The sequence below is a fragment of the Aythya ferina genome, assembly GCF_964211825.1.
Source record: "Aythya ferina genome assembly, chromosome: 1".
Taxonomy (NCBI): domain Eukaryota; kingdom Metazoa; phylum Chordata; class Aves; order Anseriformes; family Anatidae; genus Aythya; species Aythya ferina.
In genome coordinates, this window is record NC_140296.1 from 75,975,109 (window position 1) to 75,999,954 (window position 24,846).

General features: G+C 37.5%; 1 protein-coding gene across 2 annotated transcripts in view; it reads right to left on the reverse strand.

The window, feature by feature from the left end:
• The window catches only part of ANOS1 (anosmin 1), a 136,992-nt gene that overhangs the window by 103,922 nt on the left and 8,224 nt on the right, over positions 1-24,846 (reverse strand). For both annotated transcript variants that reach the window (XM_084519075.1, XM_084519074.1), the window contains exon 2: positions 6,561-6,608. In XM_084519075.1, coding sequence (XP_084375201.1) covers positions 6,561-6,608 — 48 coding nt within the window. The remainder of the gene's footprint in view (positions 1-6,560; positions 6,609-24,846) is intronic.

Below are 24,846 nucleotides of genomic sequence, written 5' to 3' on the forward strand. Positions count from 1 at the left end.
CAACATACTTTCCAGCAGAGATGTGAGTTTCCAGGCTCATAAACCTGGAATGTTCCAGCTACTTCAGGCTAATGATCTCTCAAATGCACACTAATATGTTTGATAAAAGTCTCCCAGCATGTGAGCACAGAGCGCTTACCATAAGAATGACAGTACTGTGGGCAGGGCAAATCACTGACACCATTTCAGACTGAGTTAGATGCTGGAGGCACAAATTAAAACTGCAAGCTTTCATTTCAGTGGGCTTTGACAGATGGAAGAGTGCATCAAATCTCTAATTGTTTAAACCATTAACTCATCTTTCCACCTGCATTATCTTTGGAAAGAGCTCAGTTGGAAGCCTGGAACAATTGCTCACAGACTGGATTCAGGAGTGTGCCTTATTCTAAAAAGAGATCAAGGTTATCTTTTTGAAAAAGTATATTTATTTGGCTGCAGCATTTGTAAACTTATTTATCTTTATTTTCACATTCTCCTCTCAGTCCTGAAAACTCAAAAATAGCCTTTCAGCCTTCCTGCAGAATCAATCAATCAGGGACCACTGCCTTGACTGCTGGGAACAAGAAAGCTGTATTGCAATTCACAGAGCATTATGATGATCCCCATTTATCTATAGTCCTTGTAAATGCCACTGCACATGCAGCTCTAAATTATGCCTGCTGGTTCAGTTGCTGAAAAAAAAAAAAAAAAATCTCTACTTCATGAAGTCTTTGAATATGCCTTTCCCGGTCACTCTGCCCCCACCCCACCCCGGGCCAAAATACATTTTTCACTAAACCAGCGTCAATGTAGAGCACTTTGTCATTTCATGTTATTCTCACCAGCATTTGACTCATTGCTGTTTTTATAGGGAAGCACCTGTTATGTGCTCAGCACTTCCAAGCACTTGAGAAGAATGGCCTCTGTGCTTATGGAGCTCACAATGTAAAAGCAGACTAGCAAGGACAGAACAGTAACAGTGATTGCATATAGTTTAGCAATACTCACTGTTAATAAAATGATAGAATATATTGGGATTTAAACACAGGAAGGGGTCTTGTGAATGACAGCAGACAGGAGTCATTTGGGGCTTAGAAAGCGGAAGTAAGAAAGAAGAAAACAGGGCCACGAATATGATTAAGGGACTGGAGTATCCACCATACGTAGAGAGGCTGAGAGAGCTGGGACAGTTCAGCCTGGAAAAAATGAAGGCCATTATCCATGGGTAAAAATTCTTAACAGGGTTGAATGAAGAAGACATAGCCACTTTTCTCAGTAGTGCCCACTGACCAGACAAGAGGCAATGGACACAAGTTATAAAATACAAAATATAATCTGAAGGTAAGAAAAAAATTGTTGTGAGAGTGGTCAAATACTGGAACAGACTGCCAAGAGGTTGTGGTCTGTCTGTGGAGATGCTCACAACCTGGCTGGACTGAACAACTGGCTCTAGCCGACACTTCTCGAGCACAGAGGTTGCACTAGAAAAACCTCAAGAGTCCATTCCAACCTAAACAGGTTGATTCTTTGATAGATCTGTAAGAAACGGGCAGATAGCCATACAAAATAGTGACACTAGTGGAGAGAAGGTGCAAAAGACCACAAAGATTTTCAGAAGAATGGTTAAGAAAAATTTTAAAACAAGAATTATGTAAAGATTTGAAGGTTAAATTCAATAGTAAATGTGAGTTTAGTGGGAGAACTCAAAACACAACATAAAAAAGTTTATGGATCTTGTACAAAAAGAGCAAGCCTCCAGTGCAAAAATGTTATCCTTGCAGTATCTGAATTGTCCTTGCAGACTGCTTTATTCTATTTCAGACACTGCATATTCAACCTACCTTTTTCTCTCCAGTGGCTGCCATTAAACCCAGGGAAAAAAAATAATTTAAAAAGTGTTTTTCCAAATGCTGTCAACTAGAAGAAACTTTTCCAGTACAACTGAGGGTTGCAAATTGTATCAAATTTAATTGAATAGCTGTGTTGGAAGCAAGTTTGAATTCTTTAAAATGAAATAACAGAATAGATTATCATGTTAATGAAATATCAGAGAAAATATGACTAACAGGAGGGAGAAAGGAGGAACAGAACGAGACCAAAGTAGGTTTTATTTCTATATGACAGGTAATCCATGTCAAAATATTATTTTACTTATTTTTGTTTTGTTGCCTTTTTTTTTTTTTGGTGGTAACAGCCAAGAAAATATTTTTAATTGCAATATGAAACTTATGCATTCTGCTACAATGCAACACTCAAGTTTAATTTGCATAGGTATATTAACCTACCAGATTCTTACTGGATTTTTACTGGTTTCCAACTCAGATTCCTACTGGGTTTTTATCTAGTTGTGCATGTGGAAGAAAAGAAAGGCGTGTCTACTTGTCTCGTTCTCTTCCTAAACAAGCTTTTTATCCATGTGGTGTCCCAAAATGAGTGGGAATGACTGAAATACAGATCCTGATCCAATGAATGTGTGCAAAGACCTATCGAGCCCAGCCCAGACCTTTTGCTTCATTTTGCTCTCCCTTTGTCTCTCACACTTTGCAGCTCCAGTTTCTAATGAGGTTGCTAATAAGCCCATCTTCACAATACTCAGCAAGTCTGACAGGCTGCCCGTAATCTACCAGTGAACAAAGTGAACTATAAAAAAAATTATAAATTTTAATATTCATTATAACATCTGAATAGAACCTCAGAACATAAAGCAAGTTATATACCAGGCAATAGCAATCCAAAAGCTCTCATATCCCCAGGAAAAAAAAAAAAAAAAAAAAAAAAAAAAGGCCCATTAAGTTTTCAAGACTGACCTTCATGCTTAAAATATTTGTTATTAAATTAGGTACTAAGAGATTAAAACAACAACAACAAAAGAGTTTCATGACCTGATGACCTGATAGTTACTAGATTAATATTCACTGATTTATCGATGTATAAACAGAACATGTGGATGTTTGTCATATACAATACATTAGCTTGTAATAATTCTCAAGCATTATTTTAATTCTATTTTAATTTTAACCAACCATACCAAATACTTTCCTTCCAGATAAAGCTGTAGAAAAACATGTAAACCTTAAAATAAACTTCAACTCCAAAGTGTATTTTTTGGTTTGTATATACCACCATAAAGTGGCAGTGAGATGAGCGAACAGAATAGAAAAGAGTTAAACATGAAAAAAGAGAAAGACAAACTATGCAATAATATGAAGACCATATTATCAAACAAAACAGTAGAATTGCAAACAAAGTTAGACAAAATAACTATGATTTCAAATTTATTTCCAAATGAGTTCATGACAAACTTCACTTACTACAGTGCAAAGGCCAAGTCTACAGTTGTCACGTTTAACTCAATACTCATATTGGCAGTAGAAGCCAACTGGGCAATTGGTAAGATTCCAAGGAAGCCCTCAGTCTTCCACTGAAGTCTGTACAAGGAAAGATGCAGGAGTGCATGATGACAGTGAATAAATCAACTACTGCAACCAAAAATGACAATTTATTTAATGAACATATAATAGTCCTAATTATAAAAGAATATATTTAGCATATTGAAATTACCCATCTAATGTCAAAACAGGGCATGCATCCAAAAGCTCTCTTGAGTTTTACCTTGTAAAATAGACCACTGGAGAGATCTTATTAAATTACATATAAAATCATTGGTGCATATTTTGGTGCTCAAAGTCACAGTTTTGTGACTTGCTCCATCAAAACAACAAAAATATCCTGTTGGGATGTAGGTAGCAATCTACAACTGTTCCTGTGAGAGTAACAACCATTTTAGTTCATTAGATTTGCATCTCTTTGAATTAGTAGTTCTCAAAGGTATTCGTCTTCATGGTTGTTGACTACACTTATATTAGAAGGCAATGATATAATTGTTTGAAATAACTTTAGAGGTACTTCACTGACAAAATGAACTTGAATAATACCTTATCAACAGCAATCTGCTACTCCAGAAATGTCCTTAAATATAAAGGCCACAGAATTCCATGACAAAAAAAAAAAATCATTTGCATAGTATGCGAGTATTGCAATATCTTTCCCAGTTGTTCTATGTACATAAGTGTGTTCACAACATTTCTAAAGAATTGTACGCCAGACTGGTCTTTCTCACAGACAATAATGGGAAAGATTTGGAACAGCTTTTTGCCAGTTCAGGCCTAGGCAAACTGAAGCCAAAACACATATCAAAGGTGACTGCAATGAAGAAAAATCACATGCAAAAGCCCTCTACTGGATGTTTTACAATGATAATTTTCTCCCAGGAATTCTACTTTTACAGGCTATATCATTTGTCCTTAGAATGAAAAAAAAAAAAAAAATCTAAAAAAAAATGTGGTTGGTTATGTAACAAGTAAAAAGATGAGCCTACTCTAAAAATTAGAGATATTTTCATGAAAGAGTAAAATCATTGAAAAGTTACTAAATTAACTACATCACCTTTTAGCGTTGTACCAGCTACATGCAAATACTTGTGCAAGCAAGCAGTGCTTCTATGTTTCAGACCCCCCTCTGATAACAAAATAACTGGATGTCTGCTGTCACCTGCACCTTACCACAAATCGTCTTAAAAAACTGTGTCACTGAACACCACCAGCACAAAATAAGGTTGGACACTGTGAGAATCCTTTAAAAAAACATCATCTGAGATATTTAGCAAAATCACAATCACATAAAATCTTTTCACTGAGGTGTTGAGAAGCAGTGAAAGGAATTTGCATTTTTAGAAGGTTAACTCCATCTTCTACATGTCTTTGAATGTTTCAGTTATGTAACACACTTGTTTTATTTTACATTGCAGAACACACAAGATCAAATCTTACCTTAAGCATATTTTCCCTAGTTCTGCTAATGTTCAGCTCTGCTAACATTTTGACTAAGTTTATATTTCTTTTTATCAAGAAGGCAAAGCTGCTTACTTAAGCAAAATGTATTATCTTTCTCAGAAAGAAAACATAATATATACTTCATAGTCATATTACCTTAAGTAATTTAAAACTTAAAGATTCATTACATTTTGTGTTATAAAATAATACTAATTTGTATCATTCACACACTGATTTTAAGAGACTAATATAATAAAGGTAACCCTTAAAATCATAATACCCTTTCATCCATTTTATGTGGATTCTACAAACTTGGGAGTGACTCAGAGAGGTGTTCATATAATTTCTGCCTTACTTTAAAAGCTGGACAACTTTTCTTGTATGACTTGTTCCTTGTTAGTCAGGCATAAACCATTGAAAAATCTTTCAGAATAAATATCATGGCAGCCTTGATAAGCAAATAGAAAAGAAAAAAAAAAGGAAAGAGAAAAAAGAAAAAGAAAAAGAAAATTACAACAGTACAGGTCAAGACATCTACATTTTCCTTAAAAGGCAATTCAGTTATGATTAAACAAATTTTCAGCACCCCTTCATCAAGAACAATATGATTTCATTGCAGAGGCACAATTCTTAGCAGTGCGGCAGAACTAATAGGAATCATTCCACTCTCTTCTTTTACCGATGCTGCTATACCCAGATTTTAATACTGACAAAACTGGTCAGCTCTGTTTTGTTTTCCTGCAATGGAACAGTCAATAATAAATTGGTCTTTTTCCAATCCCACTCACTGCAACGGAAGCTAGATTCACTTATCAGTGAACCAGTAATCTCACTTATTAAATATAAAGAAGAAATTGTCATGTTAAAAAATCAGGAGTTAGCATCAGTATTTACACAGATTACATTAAGAAAACAATACACTATAATGCTACTCAGTTTTAATCCCACTTGAAATACACCCTTCACAGAATAATTACTGGATAAAAAGCCTAAATTATTGTAGAAATACAGTTTCAGAAGGTAGGCAAAAATACTAGAGAAAACTTCACTATTTTCAGGTGAATTTCCAAGTCAGTGAATACATGCATCTCATCTTCCATTACATTTATGAACTGTCATTTCCTAGAACGTGTAATTCCACTCCAACACAGAAAAGCTCCCAAATCATTGCTGCATCTATGTAGACACCATAGAAAGATTCTTACACTATCAGTTGACTATTAGCTCACCTACCCTCTAAACTTTCCAGATTAAAGTGCCAGGATAGGTTAGAGCAACAGTGAACCCACTGCAATTTGTATCAAGAGTCACTTCAAAGAAATTCAGTGTCATGCTAAAAATTCAATACCCAAACTGAAAGAAACGTTGAATGCTGGCATACCCCAGTGCTATTGAGTATATATTTTGAAGTGATTGACAATTTTACTCTCATGTTCAAAAACACTGAAACAGAAATGATAAATCAGATTTTAGGTGGTTTAAATTTGCTGATAACCACAAAATTATATTGGTTTAAATACACGTTTATGCTTATCCTCAGACATGAATCCTTTGTCCTGAAAGAGTAAATCACCTGGTTCTAATTTTGGATATTTCATTACAGGTTGAGATTTGCAAATAAAATATAAATAGGTGATTCTGAAAACAGTTTAAGATGAAAAGTGTTTCATATACAGACAATATGAGAGCAACAAGATAACTTTATAAATGAGATAGGGGGGAGAAAAAAAAAAAAAAAAAGGAACATACCTTTGAACATTGTTTATGATTCTGGCACCAAGCAAGTGACCCATTATTCTGAAAAACAAATATAAAATACATGAATATTATTATTTTATTTATTTATTTTTTAAGAATAGATCTGATCATCCTAGTAGGTTCAAACAGAATTCACCCGACAGTTCTCTTAGAGAAGTATGTTGTGTCACAACATTAGTAACAATCCTGACTCCAATTCCCTTGTGTTAAGGCTCAGGCAAGTGTTAAGTGATCTAAGAGCTAGGAAAGCATTTCATCAAGTAAGACTGGTGGAGAACTGATTGAAGTCTCCTTTCAGTCTACCTTTCCTAACACTTCCTGTCTAGATTTACCAGGAAGAAAACAGAGGTAACCTCTGTATTTAAGAGATCAATATGCATGAGTTCATATTCATGAACTGAAAGCCTATTAATTACATTTAAATATTACACAATATTTAAAATAAATTAACAAGAAAAGATAATGAACAGCCTTGAAGTGAATAAACAAATGGATTACATGGGACATAAGTTTACCAAAAGTCAACCATGTCAGCTTTGGTTTAAATTTCTGATAACACATTTCCCAGATCAGGAAACACTGTAGCTCTCCTTTATCTTGACTGTAGCAAGACAACCAATATAGTACCACATGTTATTTATTTATTTATTAAGCTAAAGGACAATGAAAATAGACAAATATGAAACTATCATGAGTAACCTGCTGTTCCACTACAGCAGATTTTAAAGGGTCAAACATGGGAGAGAAAAAATTACAAAAGAGAAAATTACGGGAAACTATAGGTATATAACTTTTATCTGTGTGCTTCTAAACACAAGACAAAATTATTATCTGGATATTCAACAACCATAATCCAGAGGCAGAAACAGATGCATTAGCATGCACTGTACTCAAGCCAACTAGACCAGTCTCTGAGCACAGCAGTTCTGCTCTCATCAAGGCATATGAGCTTGAATTCACTGGCGTGCTGCCACAGTGATGAAGCTTATAGTTTGGAGGCAGTTTTGTCTTAGCTAATGTTTGAGGAGATAGTGTTTGTGCATGTCTTTATATATGTTTATAGCTATGCCTTCACACAAGCTCCCAGGATTGTTCAAGTCATTCCAAAAATCTTTCCAGCTGTTCCAGGAGCTTGACCCCAGCACAAAAAAAAAAAAAAAAAAAAAAAAAAAAAGGAACTAGTATCCCTTCTAATGCAAGACTCTCCAAAAGGACCAGAAAGTACATCAAGTAAAAACTGCATGAATTTTGATTTACATGGTCCTATCCATTAATTTGTGGAAAATAAAGCCCTCATACAGCAAGGAACAGAAACCTGCTTTTAACTAAGCACAAGTGATTCTAATGACATTAATAGGATACCATTGCTGCTTGGGCTTTAAGCTAAGCACACTCTTCTGTTAAATGCTGGACTAACTGAATTAAATCACACAGACACACACTCACACAAAAAAGAAGTCAGAGAGATCTCTTCTACCCTGAGACAGTGTCTGTCTCTACCTTGAGATCAGTGGAATAAACAAACTTGGTTAGATCAGTCATCTAACTGAGGACACCTTTCTTGTTCTTAAAGAAAGAAGCACCACCCAGTTAAGACAGTTCCCAAAAAGTACCAATGATTAATCATTTCCGAGGGCAATTCAGAATTACCTTCCAAATTTTTCTCTAAGCTTTGGTTAGCAGAAAAGAGAGAGAGAGAGAGAGAGACAGGGGAAAAGGTAACTAGGCTACAAACTTGGGTGTTTCAGCCATGCAAGATGAAGCAGTGTCTTCTGCATTTTGAACACTAAGCATATTCTGAATTTGGTGAGAAGTCAGTAACACAGATGTGGATCAAGCACATTGCGAAATTCAGGAACAAAACAAAATCGCATATTACTCTTGCATCTTAAGAACCAAACTGATGCAAATTATACTTCTGTTTTCACTTCTACTTTCAAACTGAATTTTAGAAAACTTCTATATATAACATGTTTTTTCATATGAGCTGTAATGCTAAAAATTTCCATTCCTCTATTAACTAAGCAGCTCTGGGGATAATATACATAAAGACATATCTACTCCTTTCCACTTCTAAACTCAGTTAGGAGCGATTTTAAAACGTTGGTTTATACAATTCAATGTCAGTGTTTTATGAACATTTGTTTTATCTTCCCAGCAGGTTACTATGCAATCATTACTTGATTTTATAATACCACTTTTCTCTGACATTACTGTAGAATTTAGCTAAAATTGAGATTTGTTAGCATAAGAATAGCTAGCTATGAGCAACGTGTCAGGTCCAACCCCTTCAAATAGAGAGACATAAATAGAAGAAATAAAACTTTAGAACAGCCATAAATAACATACGCTAGTGGGAATACTTTAGTATTATCCTCAATGCCATATGAGGATTTATTATCTCCATTTACAGATCTAGCCAACAGTAATGTTAAAACAATATTTTATGTGCTACTTCCAATTTATCCCCCCTTTCTTCTTCATATAAAACGTGACAGAGGTAGCTGATTGCAATAACAGATTAGTAGCAGCTTGACGCTTTATTTCAGTTATGCTGCTGCCTTCCACTGAACTAGAAAAAACACTCCTGCTTTTGAATTATATCTGTTACTTGAGACAATAATGCAGTAAATGTCCAGGTGTGTGGCTCTCCTTCATAATGTTTAATTTCTATGAATGTTTTTATTTTTCCACTGAAAACTATTGTAACTTTAATTTAAAAGTAAGTTTAGCAAAACATAAAAGTACTGTTTAGCAATTTCAATTTCATACAAACTAACATGATACGAATGATCTTTCACTGTACAAGGTGAAGACAAATTCTACAGGCTTCCTTTGAACAATGTGTTATCAGAGGAAGCTGGAATACTAAATGAACATTTTTCTATTCTCCATCTTAGCAAACGGTTAACCTAAGTTAAAAAAAAAAAAGTTAATGTGTGATTTTTTTTCTGTTTTTCATCCAAGCTACATGGCAGAAACTGTAATTTCAAAACATCAGAAATCCTGTTTTATCTGAAGCATCCTCCTACATTACATCCTCAGTTACCTCACATCTGTTTTTCTTCGACCCAGTCCTGACCTGACTTACGCAAATTAGAGTTTTGACTTTGACTTTAGTTGTGACTTAACACCACCATGCAGAAATGTCTTAGGGCAAGAGTTGAAAAGCACTTTTTTTGTCTATAAGCCTTCCACCAATGTACTCTCAGGACCACCTTTGTACGGTAAAGAGGAGAAGAAGCTGTGGTCAACTGGGCAAACTGGGCTTGGAGAAGAGTGGCAGGGAAGGTGCACAGCAGAAAAGGACCTTGGAGTGCTGGTTGACAGCCAGCAGTGTGCTCAGGTAGCCAAGAAGGCCAATGGCATCCTGATCTGTATCAGAAATAGCATGGCCAGCAGGACCAGGAAAGTGATTGTCCCTCCATACTCAACACTTGTGAAGCCACACCTAGAGTTCTACATTAAGTTTTGGGCCCCTCACTACAAGAAGGATACTGAGGTACTGGAACATGCTCAGAGAAGAGCAACAAAGCTGGTGAAGGGACTAGAAAAGAAGACATACAAGGAGCAGCTGGGAGAACTTAAGTTGTCTAGCCTGGAGAAGAGGCGTCTGGGGTGGGACCTCATAGCTCTCTACAGCTACCTGAAAGGAGGTTGTAGCAAGGTGTCAGTCTTTGTTCTCAGGTGAAAAGCTCTAGGATGCAAGGAAAGTTCTGCCAGGGAAGGTTTAAATTGGACATTAGTAAACATTTCTTCATGAAGAACATGATCAAGCTGCCTAAGGAAGTGAACAGAGACCTTTAGTTGCCATCCCTGAAAGCTTTTAAGAGATGTATGGACATGACGTTAAGGGACCTGGTTTAGTGATGGGAATCAGTAGGCCAGGTTGATGATTGGACTTGATGATCTTTAGGGTCTTTTCCTACCTAGTTGATTCCATGATTCTACTTGCAATGAAACTGATTAATTGGTATCTCTAATCAGCTTTATTAGTTTTATTTCAAGCAAGCATAGGTGCATGCTCGCTTTCCTCTGGTAAACAACAAATGTCCTTGGACCCAAATAGTTAAAATAGAAACCTCTGTATTCTGTGTCCTCTCATGCCTTGAAAAAAGTAAAGTTGTGCAGAGTCTTGAAGATAAAATTACACGTAAAGAGACAATGAAGAATCAATCTTCATCTATCTACAGTCTGCCCCGGGGAAGAAATTTAATAAGCTTCACAAGCAACTCAAAACTAGCCTTTCAAGGGAAAGAGATAGAGGGAGAGAGAGAGAGAGAGAGAATTTCCTTCATTTGCATCTTTGTCCACAATTATCTGTTAGGAGATATAACCTTTCTTTTGAAGTGCCAAAGATCAGTTGTGAAAAGTTAAGTAGCCATTTGATCTGCTATGACAATACCTGTATCCCTGCTACCAGTTAGTTCTCTTCAGTGCACTTTTGAGTGAAACTGCCATCACTCAGAAGTGACTTCTCATGGTGATGTTCCTATTTCTTTAAAAATGACAAAAAAAAAAGCAGAAGAATAAGCCCCTCAAACGACAGTTTTCCACTGATGTGAAACAGAGCACTTCAACAGAGAAATCAATAGCCGTTGCAGTGATGAATTTAAAGAGACAGGCTCCCAACATTTTCCTTAACCTTTCTAAAACTCAACAGCATGATGATACATGTTATGTTAAAACATCACTTATACTCTGCCTGACTTAAATTTCCTGCCTACATGCTCACTAAGACACAAATTAATATAGGGACTTATCTGTGGCAGTGCTGTGTGATCCTAGGTTCAACTCTAATGTGTGGAATGAGGGTGCAGAATGGAATTAACAAATTCAAATTAGGCTTTTCATTTTCCAAATGCCAAAGCATGCACCTACGAATGAAATTCAAAAAAGTCTGTACACTTAGCGGGGAGAGATACTAAACCCAGCAGATAGGAAATGCCAAAGAAAATGTTTCTCAAAGCCTTTCTTGTGAGTATAAACATGAACTCAAAGCAGATAAATGAAAAGGGGAACCACAGTCCCACACACCTCTCCTGGGCTCTGGTATTTGAGTTACCCTTTTGCATATAAATAACTGCCTCACATTTTTATTTGAAAACATAGATGAAAAATGAAAAAAAAAGATAATCTTTTATGTAACAGCTAGAACACTTGCCAAAGAAGTCACCAAGCAAGAGCAAATTTAAGCACTTATACCCTTTGAAATTACTTTTTAACAACATGTTAGAGGTGAGACTGAAACCTGGCCAGAGAAACCAAACCACTCTGTAGAAATAAGTGAATGAGAAAGGTCATACAGTCCAACAATGAGGTCTGCTTCTGGGAAGCAAGACTGCTGCTTAAAGAAAAATTTATGTAAATATATTTTTAGTGTCTTCACTTTGTGTCTTTGTCCACTGTAAGTCAAGCTTGAAGATCATCCACTGGAGAAGCCATGGAGAGAAAAGGATTAGTATTAGATGATATCATACATTAAAAAAAAAAAAAAAAAAAAAAAAAAAAAAAAAAAACATCCCAGAAATATTTTGGTTCCCTGGCTTCAATCTAGGGAATATAGGTTCTATGAGCCTATGACATATAAACAAATGCATAAATTTTGTTCCTTTATGAAGTTTCTTATTTCACTATAAACTATGTCTTAAGGAAAAATTAAATTATTTGTAAGGAATTTCTGTTGCTTTATAATAGCTCTAATAAGAAATGAAATTGTATAAAGCAAGAATCAAAAAAAGCATTATGTGAATGTTACTGAGCAGGATCATTTCTCTCACTTAGATAAACAGGCACGGTGTTTGCATGTACAGGAGCTGTTTCCATTAAAATCATTTAATTAAGATACTTCATTCCATCCAAATATAAAATGATCAGACTTTGGTTAATTAGGCTTTCACCTCTAAGCTATATTAAGCCACGTGACAACTCTACTACTATGAAGCTCCAGGTAATACATAATTCTGTCATATACTGCAGAAAAAGCAAGTACTTCCAAACCTGAGCAATATTCAGACAATTTATTTGAGGATCCTACAGCAAGCATTCACATTTTGATTGTAGGTTGGACAGAGCACTCACATGAACATGGACAGAACTAATGGACTCATCCTGTTCCCTCCTGTGGAGGAGTACAATGTGGGCCCATACGGACCTAATGAGGTTTAACAAGCTCAAGTGCAAGGTGCTGCACCTAGGTCAGGCCAATCCCAGACATGAGCACAGACTGGGAGAAGAACTCCTTGAAGAGAAGGACTTAGCGGTCCTGGTGGATGAAAAGCTTGACACGAGCCAGCAGCATGCACTTGCAGCCCAGAAGGCCAACTGCATCCTGGGCTACATGAAGAGAGGTGTGGCCAGAAGGTTGAAGGAGGTGATTGTCCCCCTCTTCTCTATCCTTGTGAGGCCACATTTGGAGTCCAGGTCTGGGGCCTCCAGCACAAGGAGGATGTTGATCTATTAAATGGGTCCAGAGGGCCACAAAGTTGATCAGAGCACTGCAGCACCTCTCCTATGAAGAATGGCTGAGAGAGCGGGGGATGTTCACCCTGAAGAAGAAAAGGCTCTGGGAAGACCTCATCACTGTTTTTCAATACTTAAAGGGGGCTTATAAAAAAAAGATAGAGAGCAATTTTTTGCTTGGGCAGATAACGATAGGGCAAGGGAGGATGGTTTTAAGCTAAAAGAGGGGAGATTTATATTGCAATGTTAGGAGGAAATTCTTCACTCAGAGGGTGGTGAGGCACTGAAACGGGTTGTCCAGAGAAATTGTGGATGCCCCATCCCTGTAAGCATTCAACACCAGGTTAGATGAGGCCCGGGGCAACCTGATCTAGTTGGAGGTAGGTGTTCCTGACCATGGCAGGGGAGTTGGAACTGAATGATCGTTAAAATCCCTTCTAACCCAAGCCATTCTATGATACTGAGATACACACACACCTGTCACATGGATCCCAACAGGTCCTAGGCCCAGACACTTGCCCTGCCCAGTAGCTACCCCTGGATACCAGTCTTCACAGTTTCTGGCACCTGGACAAACAAGACCCCAAGCTTCAGCCCCACTGCAGTTGCTGGCATGGCCCATCTCACATGCACAAAAGCAAATACACACAGAGCAGACTGTGACTCCCACTATGCCCAGCAGCCAAATCCTTTGGTCTTGCTCTTAGAGACTTGGTATGACCCACCCAGAGATGGCCAGGACTCTCCCAGTCCCCTTTGGTCAGCTCTCTTTTGCTCTCACCCCTAGAGAGGCACATTTATACCAGGCAACTTCACCTACCCACCAGCTTGTCCAGCTTGCTCTTCACAAGCACTCACACACCTGCACACCTGGGCTCTGTCCAGCCTCTGGCTCCACAGACAAACAGGCTCTTGTAAATCAAAGTCCCTCTCTGGGGCTGGCATGTGGTTTCATTCACTCAGTTCTCTCTACCTGCTGTCACTCAGCACACAGGCACTCCAGCTCACAGTCACAGACCAACTGCTGGCACCCAGACCTGCATTCATTCCAGTCAATGGCACCACAGACACATGGGACCTCAACCCCCTGTTATGACTTCAGTAGCTGGTACTTGGACCACCATATGCTCATGCGTGCACAGAACAGACTCCCTCACACAGAAAGAGTTAAGTAATTTAATGAGAAATTAGGAGAGCCTGTGCTGACCAGGTGCAGGGCATGAACAGACAAGCTTATCACCTATTTACACACATCCAGCCTCTTTTATCACCTTACCCCTCTGTTTCCTCACAGTAAGTCTTGTGCAATCCTGAAACACTTTTCCCCTGCATCCCATAATGTGTCCCATACCCCAGGCATCAGCCCCTCTCAGTCCAAAAGGTGCTCTGGCATTGATGAATCTTGATGGGTCTCATGCCTGGACATGAGGGCTGAGATTCTCCTGAGACAGCCCTTGGAGGCTCCAAAAAGGCCATCTCTCCCTTTGAGTCCTTAACCTGGGTTCCCATCTGCTTTTGGGACTCCCTCCTCCTCCCCTGACCTTGTGGGGATGGACATTTGATAGTCACAGAGAACCTAACCAATTTCCAGGTAGCACAATGTCTTATATTCAAGAGTGGGAAAAAAAAAAAAAAAAAAAAACAGTTACTGAAACAAAAGTGTAAGAAGTGCATGAGCAACTAGTGGCTCATTCCATATGTTTAGACTTTCTTGCTGATATTCTATGTATTTTTTCTACTTTCACTTACACCCTTTTGAGGTGTAAGGACACGAACACTGAACATTCAGAAGGAATCTTAGCCTAAATTATGCAGGATCTTCAATTTTATTTACTGTTGTTTTTTAAAAATCCTTAGGTGTCAGCTTAGTTTTTACTGCTTCAGAGAATTTATCTGGTATATTCCCCCTTGTTACATGTTAAGATGCTGTGTGCCAAGTGTCATGGCCCTGAGGATGTGAATAGGCCTTAACTGTCCTGCCCTGACCCACCACTCGGAAGCCCCAGTTCATCAGGGCTGGGGCCATAAGTCCTTGCCTGACCTAAGCTGTAGGTGTGCCTGTCTCTGGCCCTGCCTCACACCAGTGAGGTAGGTTCCACCTCCTGGATGTACACTGTAGCTTGCCTCTGGCTCTGTCTCCCAGCTAGGCTTTCTTCCCCATGCTGAAGCCTTGTGCCCAGCCACCCAGTCTCCTGCCCCTGTCTGAAGCCCCTGCCTGCCCCTGGCCTCAGCTCATCCCATGCCTGGGGCTGTCACCAGCACCCATCGCTGCCTGCCCTATGCAGGCCCTGGGGGGCTGTCCCTCAGAGAGGGCATGGCCTGTGGTGGGATCACCCTCAGGCCCGGGCTCCCTGGCCCCAAGGGGCAGCTGCTCCTTGCTGTGGCTGAAAGCATAAGACTGCATGTTGGGTTCTATAATGACCTTACGTTTTCCCTGATGCATAAAGAATGTTCCTTAGACTTTGATCTCATTAACAAAAATGAAAACCAAAATTTCAACAATAAAACCAAATAATGATCATCCAAACCTGGCAAAATAACAAAGCATAACACCTACCACCAGAACAACACCAAAAAAAAAAAAAAGCCACTTAATAGGACTCTAACATGAAAGAAGAGAACAAACACTATTTAGTAGACATTAGTCATCTTTTAATGTATTACCTACCCATCAGGCAGACACCTGGATGACTTTATGGTGCGTGCTTTATACAAAAACTTGTGTAGAAATAGAGAGTTAATCTTAACTATGTACATATATTTCCTCTGTGATCCAATGAGTAAATACAACAGATTTAACTCTTTTCTCTTTTTTTTTTTTTTTTTAAATAAACCAAGTGACAATATTCTGAAAATTAAAAACAGCAGAATGCACAAATATATGCAGACCTTCTGTTACTGTAACCAGTCACCATGGTCCCTCACAGATAAAAAAAATGTACATCCTCCTCATCAGAATCAATTTCTATACCACAAACTTATACTGTAGAAAAGTAAATGTTGGTTACTGGTTAACTCAAAGTGACTAAGTTAGAGGTGACTGAATATAAGGAACAGTTACAAAGCTGATCTGCTCTTAACAGTTGATTCTGGTGACATAACTGCAATTTGCAAATAGAAATTAAAATTAAATTATCATGGAAAACAGCTTGACTAACACTGCAGTCTAATTTTAAACATCTGGATTAACACCAGCAAATGCATATCGCAAATAATTTAATCAAAGTATCAGTAGCGCTATTATTTTTAGAAAGTCTCCAGTTTTCTTTTGGATTTACACTTATGCCGCCATCACCTGTAATGCACTAGCTCTGATCACAATGATACAGCAGGCTCCTGCTGTGGATGGGTGGGTATGAACAGAACTGTATTGACCTAAACCTTGCATTGATTGTTTCCCAAACAGTTCGTGCAAAGTCATCTTCAGCCTTCATTTCTATTACAGACTGTCCTCATTGAAGTTTACATTGAAATATGTAAAGCCACTACTTCACATGCACCAAAAGAAAAGCACAGAGAAAAAAAAAAAATCTGAGTAATTATGAAAAACAATCAAGTAAAATCATCAACCACCAACTAAATTGCGATATACACCAGCATTCCTTATAAAGCTGTCATCGTATGTTCCTAGAAAGACTGTGAGCAAAAATCCAAAGGTCATTACCAATGAAACAACAAGAGATCAGTAGTTTTGAAAATATAGACTATGCATAGCTTTGATTAACATTGCATCTCCAGTACGCAACACCTTTTCTCTTTTTACAGTAGTGCCTTCTCAAATGATGGAAAACCTACTAGATAAACACAAGCTGTAAAAACAAACGAGCCACAGGAATTCTGGTATCTCCATTGCACTTGTGAGTTATGACTGCCTTCTTGTGGTTTCACAGACTTCAGTGTTACCACTTCTAAGACTGATCTCAACTGAGTTTTATTCTATGTAGCAGAAGTTTCTATCAATCTATAAAAGAAACATGACCTAAATAAACTTCATTTCACTAAGCAACATGAGGAATTAAAGACAATGACACTAAGATACTAGAAGAATATTCAGCATCTCACAGTAATGAATATACTTGGGGCCAAACCCTGCACACATTTCTTGGGATTAAGTAACCCAGTTAAAGGGAACAAAATCTAATCTAATAGCATGAATATGAAAATTAAAAGATGTCTTGTTGACTATTTGTTTCTAGGCTCAATTTCAAAACCCTCACCATTTCAAAATGATGTTTCTTAATGTGCCTTTTCGCTCATGTCATAAAGTAGATTTAGCTATGCAAATTAAATAACAAGATGATAATAGTATATGCTGGCTCAAAAATAACGACACAAAGGTAGCCCACTGGGAAATTAGCAGCAAAAGGAACAAACGACATTCTAAAAATTAATATTTACTTTTACAAAACACAATATAAGTGTAGATGTGATTTTGTTTAAAGTGTATTTGAGAAAACACAGTTTACCAAAAAAGACAGTAATATTCCAGGTTTCAGAAATGCGTGCATGCTACTTTTGTGCTAACTTATCTGACTTTATAACTGAAAACAACAGTCCATGTGACGATTCTGTGTAATTATAATACTACTGGGTAGTTGGGTCCCAACAGTATGTGATGTGCTATGCTTACTACAGGCTGTGTTCACCTGCACTGCCTACCAGCCAATCATTCCAGAATCAGCTACAAATACTCCAGGGTATCTCCACACTAGGAAGTAGTGTGAAGCACAGGAGCACATCGGTTGAGCAAAACAACTGATGTTGACAGATCTAATACTTGCGCTATATGTATGCCAACTTCCGTTTCCTTCCAAACTAGTGCAGTCCCATGAACTCAATTTCCATAAACTGCTAACGTAAATTAGACCTAATTTAAGCCTGGAGCACCTCTTCCAGTTATGTTCATCCAGAAGGAATCTACTGCATGACCTCTCAGTTTGGTCTATGAAAAAGAGGATCATGTAGCTCTGGAGACTTACTCTAAATACACTCTGATTCACAGAAAACATTAACATGTAGATGCACTTCAGAAATTTCCAACACCTCCCACAAACATACAAGAGAGGTATTTCATTTCAGTCCTTCCTACTAGGATAGATTTTCCTCCTAAGCCATCTTTTTTTCACGACCATTCAGGGCACCATTCCTTTCTGGACCTGCAACAAGCTTACGGTTCTGGTATCTCATGTACCTAAGAAACTAAGAATAAATGATAGGGTAGCAACCCCATGTTTTTATATGATCATTTTTATTATAAATTAACTATAAACTATATGAACATGGGATACTCCATGAAGCTTGCATTGTGGTGGAGTCATTTCTGATTATAAAACTGCTAAATGCATTATACTACACACTGGTCATGAAATATTTTCCTGTATTTTCTCTTATTCTGTCCTGGTATCTATGGGAGGGACATCATTAAATAGCACACTTGTATCTTTGGCAAAAATACATGAACACAGCTGCCCTTATCAAAATTAACAGCTCTCTGCTACCTTTTTTTTTTTTTTTTTTGCTTTTTCTATAGAATTCTAGGCTCAGTGAGTGAAGTACACTTCATCAGACCTGTAATTTCCTAGAAACATTTACAAAAGGTTTCTGTGGTCATTCAAGAATTAAATAACTGTCCAGATCAAAATGACCTTTTGACTCAAAAGCAGCACAGTCTATCTTGAACCTGAATAAAAACCAAGACAATATTGTTAACATACGCTCAAAAAGGACTAACTCAAACATATGTCAGCCACACAGAAAAAAACAGCTTTTCCACAACAGTAAAAGCAGCATTTCAGGAAGAAGGCTGATTTCCCAGACATATTTTAATTGCTACAGTCTTTCCATGCATCTGCCTTGACTGTAGACATTAAAGGAAGACAGGCAAAATGTAATGGGTACAATTTAATTAGCCTATAACTTTATTATCTCAACTATAAAGCACAACCCAACAACTAATCACACTGTGTGAGATAACACTGTTCCCTCCACTGCTCCTATTGGTTTGGCCCTCAGCCTGTTCCTCCCCAGTCCAGCTCTCAGTTCTGTGGAAAGCCAACCCCCAGTACCACCACATTAAGCCAATAACAAAGACTAGTGGATGCCTGTCACATTCTGGTCAGATACCACATATAACATCAGATGATAGATGTCCTTATTTTATCATGTAACAAAAAGGGAAGCCATGACCCCTTTCCCTGACTTTAGTTCAGTGCTGCTGTCTCTCCCTAGCTCCCAGACCTGTAAACCCTGTTCATATTTGTCTGCAGACTGCATTTTTACCCCCATCCTATTTTAAGGAACTGCAGCAGCTCCCAGAACAGCAAAGGTTGCAAGGGCATTGTGTTGACAATGGATGAAAAACAGGCATCATGTGAAGGAGCATACAGTAGGGTGGGAAGTTTGAGTCTTTCCCTTTCCACTTGATCCTAGCCGGGGCCCTTCTATCCTGCAACGCTGACAATATATTCCTGCGAAAAGAGCCAGACTTTTAATGCATGTTAAAATAGATACAAGACACTTCTTCAGTTTCCTTATAAGCTTTTTCCAGCTTGTTAAGAACTGTATGCCATATGAAACGTATACAACTGCTACAGTCCTGTCTTCTAGACCACCCTGCAATCAACCTTAGATTGTGGGAGGAAGAACAGATGAGAGGGAGAGGAAAACAACATGAAGTGTTATTATTTGAAAAAGATACAAGACACTAGAATTATTCATACAGTCTGAGCTACAAGGATATAAACTGGATCTTTCTACAGAGATCTTCCACTGAACATTGTGAAAGTTGCCTCACCATATGATAAACCTTTCCACAAACAAAAAGACTTTCCTGTGCCAGTTTTCTAGTATACAGTCTGATAACTAGCTAATGAAGACATACCATTTAAAAAAAAAAAAATCTCTTTTCAAGGCAGGACTGCAGCATTTGTCATTGACACATGTCTGGTTACCAGAGATATAGCTGCTATGCAGAGCAATCATTTCCAGACAGGTATATCGTGTTTCAGTCATTTCTAGCATCAGGTGAAAGAGTTTAAAATTAAGACAGCTTAATTTGTGTTGTAGATATTGAAAGACTTGTAATATGAGAGGTGTCAAAGCTTGGCCTAAGTTCCTATCCAAGCTACAGTATTTTAAAGCCCCAGTGATGTGAACTTTTTCACAGAATTCCACTGGAAAGATATCAGAAGCTCTGAAGCCTAGGATTTTCTATCTTCAATCCACACTAACAGACACAAAAAATAATAATGCCCATATTTTATGAGTTTAAGCATCTACAAGTGTGTTTGTATTTTAAACATCTACAACTGAGGTTAATACCAGTTATCAACATCTTGAATCATCAGCAGGTTTTGTATAAGAAAAAGAAACAAAAATTTGTTATATCATTTATTCTTGCAAAACTGTCAAATATTTCAGTTGTTTCATCTTTGGAAAGTCCCACATATTTCTGGCATGCTCCAGGAATTCTATCCCTATTACACTGTCTCATTCCATCTTACCAGTCTTCTCACCTGTGCAAAGCAATTAAGAAAGACAGTGAAGTGAAGTGGGTTGTGGTACTACAAATATGTTGATAATACTCAGGTTTGTTTTTCATTGGACTGAGGAGCTCTGCTTGATTTGCTTTCTCAGTGGGAAGGTCATGGATGAGAACAACTTGACTGAGGCTTGATCTATAACAGATGGATCTACTAGGTATGAGTAAGCATCTTACGGGCATGAAAATTTGACATCTGCTGCTATTATTAAGAGGATAAGCCATGCCTGTTGATGAAGCTTACAGGGATGCCACAGAATCCCTGAGGGCACCCGAATATATACAGTATATAGGACAATATCTCATTTTGTAATAAATAAATAAATATTTACTGTCTTTAGTGGTACTCAGCTCTGGTTACATCACAAAAAAATATGTTTCTACCTTTGTTTATGATTTGAAGGAATTGCTTCTAAAAATTTTATCTTAATTTGAAGTCAAGGTATTTTACACCTGGCAAATAACTGGCAATTTGGTTTTACTTTATCCTGATGGCATAGTAACATTTACTACCACCCTGAATTGTAAAGGATGATGTCAAGATGTATTAAGATGGTATCTAACAAATCTAAGTTAATTGTCTTTAAACAGTACAATGGGAATTTTATTGTTTTTATCTACAAATTTTGATCAGATATTTCTAGTATATTTGGCACTGGTCTAAGATTATTTCAGTTGCAATCACTAGAGACATTACTGTCATCTGTAGGGATATCAAACTCAGGCCAACAATGAGAACTCCAGAAAAAAAAAATATAAATAAATAAATCTGTATTAAACTGATAATTATATAAATGGAAGAGGTGATAAGTTTCATTCAGAAATGTGAAAGATCTCCAGCTAAAGAAAAAACAGGAACTTACACTACATCCATGTGTAAAGCTCTTTAGTCTTTAAAACTGAGTCATGCTTTCTATCCCAAAACAACAGCAGACAGTATATCCTTCAGAAAACTCATTTCTTCATTTGTTCACTTCTTTCTACAATCTGTAGACTGGCTTAGGTTTTGTTTTAATTAAAGTCTAGTCCACATTGCTCTTCTTTTTTCTATTTAAGACAAATAAAGTTTTGAACACTGGGAGGAGGCTTGAAATAACTATTAGTTGCTGCTAAACATTTAATCGCCACTTACATGACAACTTCAGTGCTGTACAGTGCACAAATGTATCTGTGTTGTTCTATAGTTAAAATTTTTCACAAAATGAGCTAATATGCTGCATGTGCTACATCAAATGCATTTATACTCTGGATCCCCTAGATAGAAAAATCATAATATTTAACAAAAGTCTATTGTCTTTCACACTGCTTATTCAATTCTTTTACTCCAACAATAATTCTTTTAAGTCCAACAATAAGCTTCTAGTTCCAGAAATCCATGTCCTCTTTCCTTATTTGTTCTGACAAGTGTGTCCCATAGCTGATAGCAAGTACTATATGAGGCGAGTCACACACCTCATTAACTGGATGATTTTTACCTCTTTCTGTCAGTTTGTCTAACCCTAAATGTTCTTTCCACCTACTGCAGATCCAGACTGACCAAAGTTTGGCTAATTCATGATCTTTCCATTAAAAGTTACATAGAAAGACATCTCAAAATGGGGAAAAAAGCCTCAAGCTCTCCTACATCCAGTTACTTTCCCAAAATTGCTATGCTCAAATGTCAACATATTACAAACTCTCTATGACTAAGAAAAATGGGGGCAGATAATGATGTGGGTTATTATTGTCTAGCTGTAGTTTACACAGTAATGTGATTTTGTTGTTTCCAAAGGAATTATAATCATCTAATTAAATAAAAACACACAGACCTTGTTGAATTGTCTTCCAAAAAAGAACATAAATTATTAAAAAAAAAAAATCACTGAGTCACTGTATTAGAACACATTATTATTATTGTTCTTTCTCTTTCCTCAGCTTTCAACTATTTGCTGCCTTACGTATTTGTCCATCCATGTACAAAATCCCAAGAAATTCAAAGCCTTACAGCACATGGGTTTAAGAAATTAATTTACAGTGTGTAGGACCAAAGAAAGCCCAGAGGCATGACTGGAATGTTTCTGTGGTACAAAGATATCATCAACAATTAAAAAACGTTATCAATTGACTGCAAATGACGTATAGACCTATATCTATTATTTAAAGCATGAGATGTTCATATGCGTAAAGAGCACATTGTTTTATTTAATATAAATCAATGTGAAAATAACCCCCCAAAATAATAATCCATAAAAAGGAAAAACACCTATTCTTATAAATTCCAGGAATAGGAATGAAGGTTGAGCTACGTTTACACTGGAGTAAATAAGCACATTATTCTCATCCAGTCTTTATCATCAACCTCAATTTCCAAGGAAGACACCTTCTCCAAAGCAATTATTTCCCTCACATTATCTTATTATAAGATCTATGGCAGCTGCAACCTCACAAGAAGCAAAAGCACTACCTTGGCTAGGTTTGTGGTTTGAGTTGTGACAACGAGGGAAACTACAGTGGCAGTAGTTTGTCAGACTAGAAAGATAACCTTGCAGTAGACAGTGACCAACATTAAGACTAGGGAGGCAACTAGGCTTTGTCTAGCGTATGAGAACACACCACGTGTGCAGCTCTTCTCTCATCAGATGACCAAACTTACAGTATATGTGCAACACACTAAATCCAGCACTTCTGAAAACGTACACAGGACATGCACCAAAAGATCCAAAGCTTCTCCCAAAGAATTGGGATCACTAATTAATGCAGAATACATGCAAGTAAATCACAGTATTGACTCAAGAGAGCAGGCTGCCATCATCAGAACTTATTTCCAGTTGAAAATTCTCCAGAGTAACTTTTACAAGTTTAACAGAGTGATGTTCAGAGAGCATGAAGTGTTCGGAAAGCCAAAGCAGCCTGTTCCTTTGACACACTTTTCTCACAGTCCATCAGTGTGATAGGGCATGGTCTATAGGGAAGATAAAAATGAGAAGCACGCTACCAACACCTGGACACAGGTGAACTGCCTTTACCCTCCCAAGGTACTTTTATTAAAGAATTGAATGAAAACCAGGTGAAAAGAAGCCAGCCAAAGGTCATCACAATTACCTGGACAAGCTGTACACTTGAGCATCCCTGATCATTGAATAAACAATGTTTATTTGCCTGCATTGGATATGCATATGACATGAGCACGAATCACCTAGACCTCTGCAGTGAATTTTCTTTGAGGTTTTGAAACTGGATTTCCCAATGAAGACAGAAGGATATTCAAACCACGTTTTAATTAAATTACAAACAAGAATTTTTTTTTTTTTAAACCAGGTATAACTCAAAGCAGCTCAGGAGAAGAAAAACAAAACAAAACAAAAAAACTCTTCCTTTGTGTTTGTGTGGGGCAGTTCCCTATTTCTAGCCCTAATTTGAATTAATTGTATCCTGTCCCAGTAAAATCTACGGTCCCCTATACTCCTGGACAAATTCTCCGTCCAGCATTGTCTTCTCTTGTGTGTGTCTACTGGAGGTCACCCTTCTCCATCTTTCTCCCTTCTGAGACTCTCTCTTCTTTTTCTCCATGCAAGTTTTGTGACCATATCTTCCTCTAGTAATCTCAGCTCCTGCCAGGGGATTCACTCCCTTTGCAGAGGGAGTCAAGTAACTTCTGTTTTAAAAGATGACGATGAAAGATACAAACCAAGGTAGGGGGAATTAAAACATGCAGTGTCCATGTCAAAATAAATACTTTTTTTGTGTGTCTGCGTGTGAAAGATGTATTTTCCTGTATTACGTTTTCAATTCATAAATATGTTTACATAATTTGGAGGACATACTTCTTTGACAAGCTAGAGACACATTGGTAAAAACGCACTTCACAGAAGTCAATGGAAAATTTTGATATAAACTTTGGGCTGGGATTTTTCCCCAAATCTGGAAATATCTGATATTCTTTTTGATGAATGAAGGTGAACGTATGATTCTTTTAAATCAGAGATGAAAGGAACAGAACTCTATTTTCAAGTTTAAAGGGTCCACTTACCTTTCAACACCCCCAGTTCTCCACCTTCATATCCTGTGATCTTGTGGACATTAAAAGATTTAAAAAAAAAAAAAAAAAAAAAAAGGGAGGGGGAAGTGGGGGATAAAACTAGAACTGGGATGCCAAGTTCACATCACTCTTCTTCTTTGTTGACAAAGGCTGCATGGCCCCAATGTACATATGTGGACCTGATCCAGCTGAAATCAACAGAAGGTTTTTCATGGACTTCAAAGGTTTTTGAGATATAAGACCTTAATGCTTAGCTA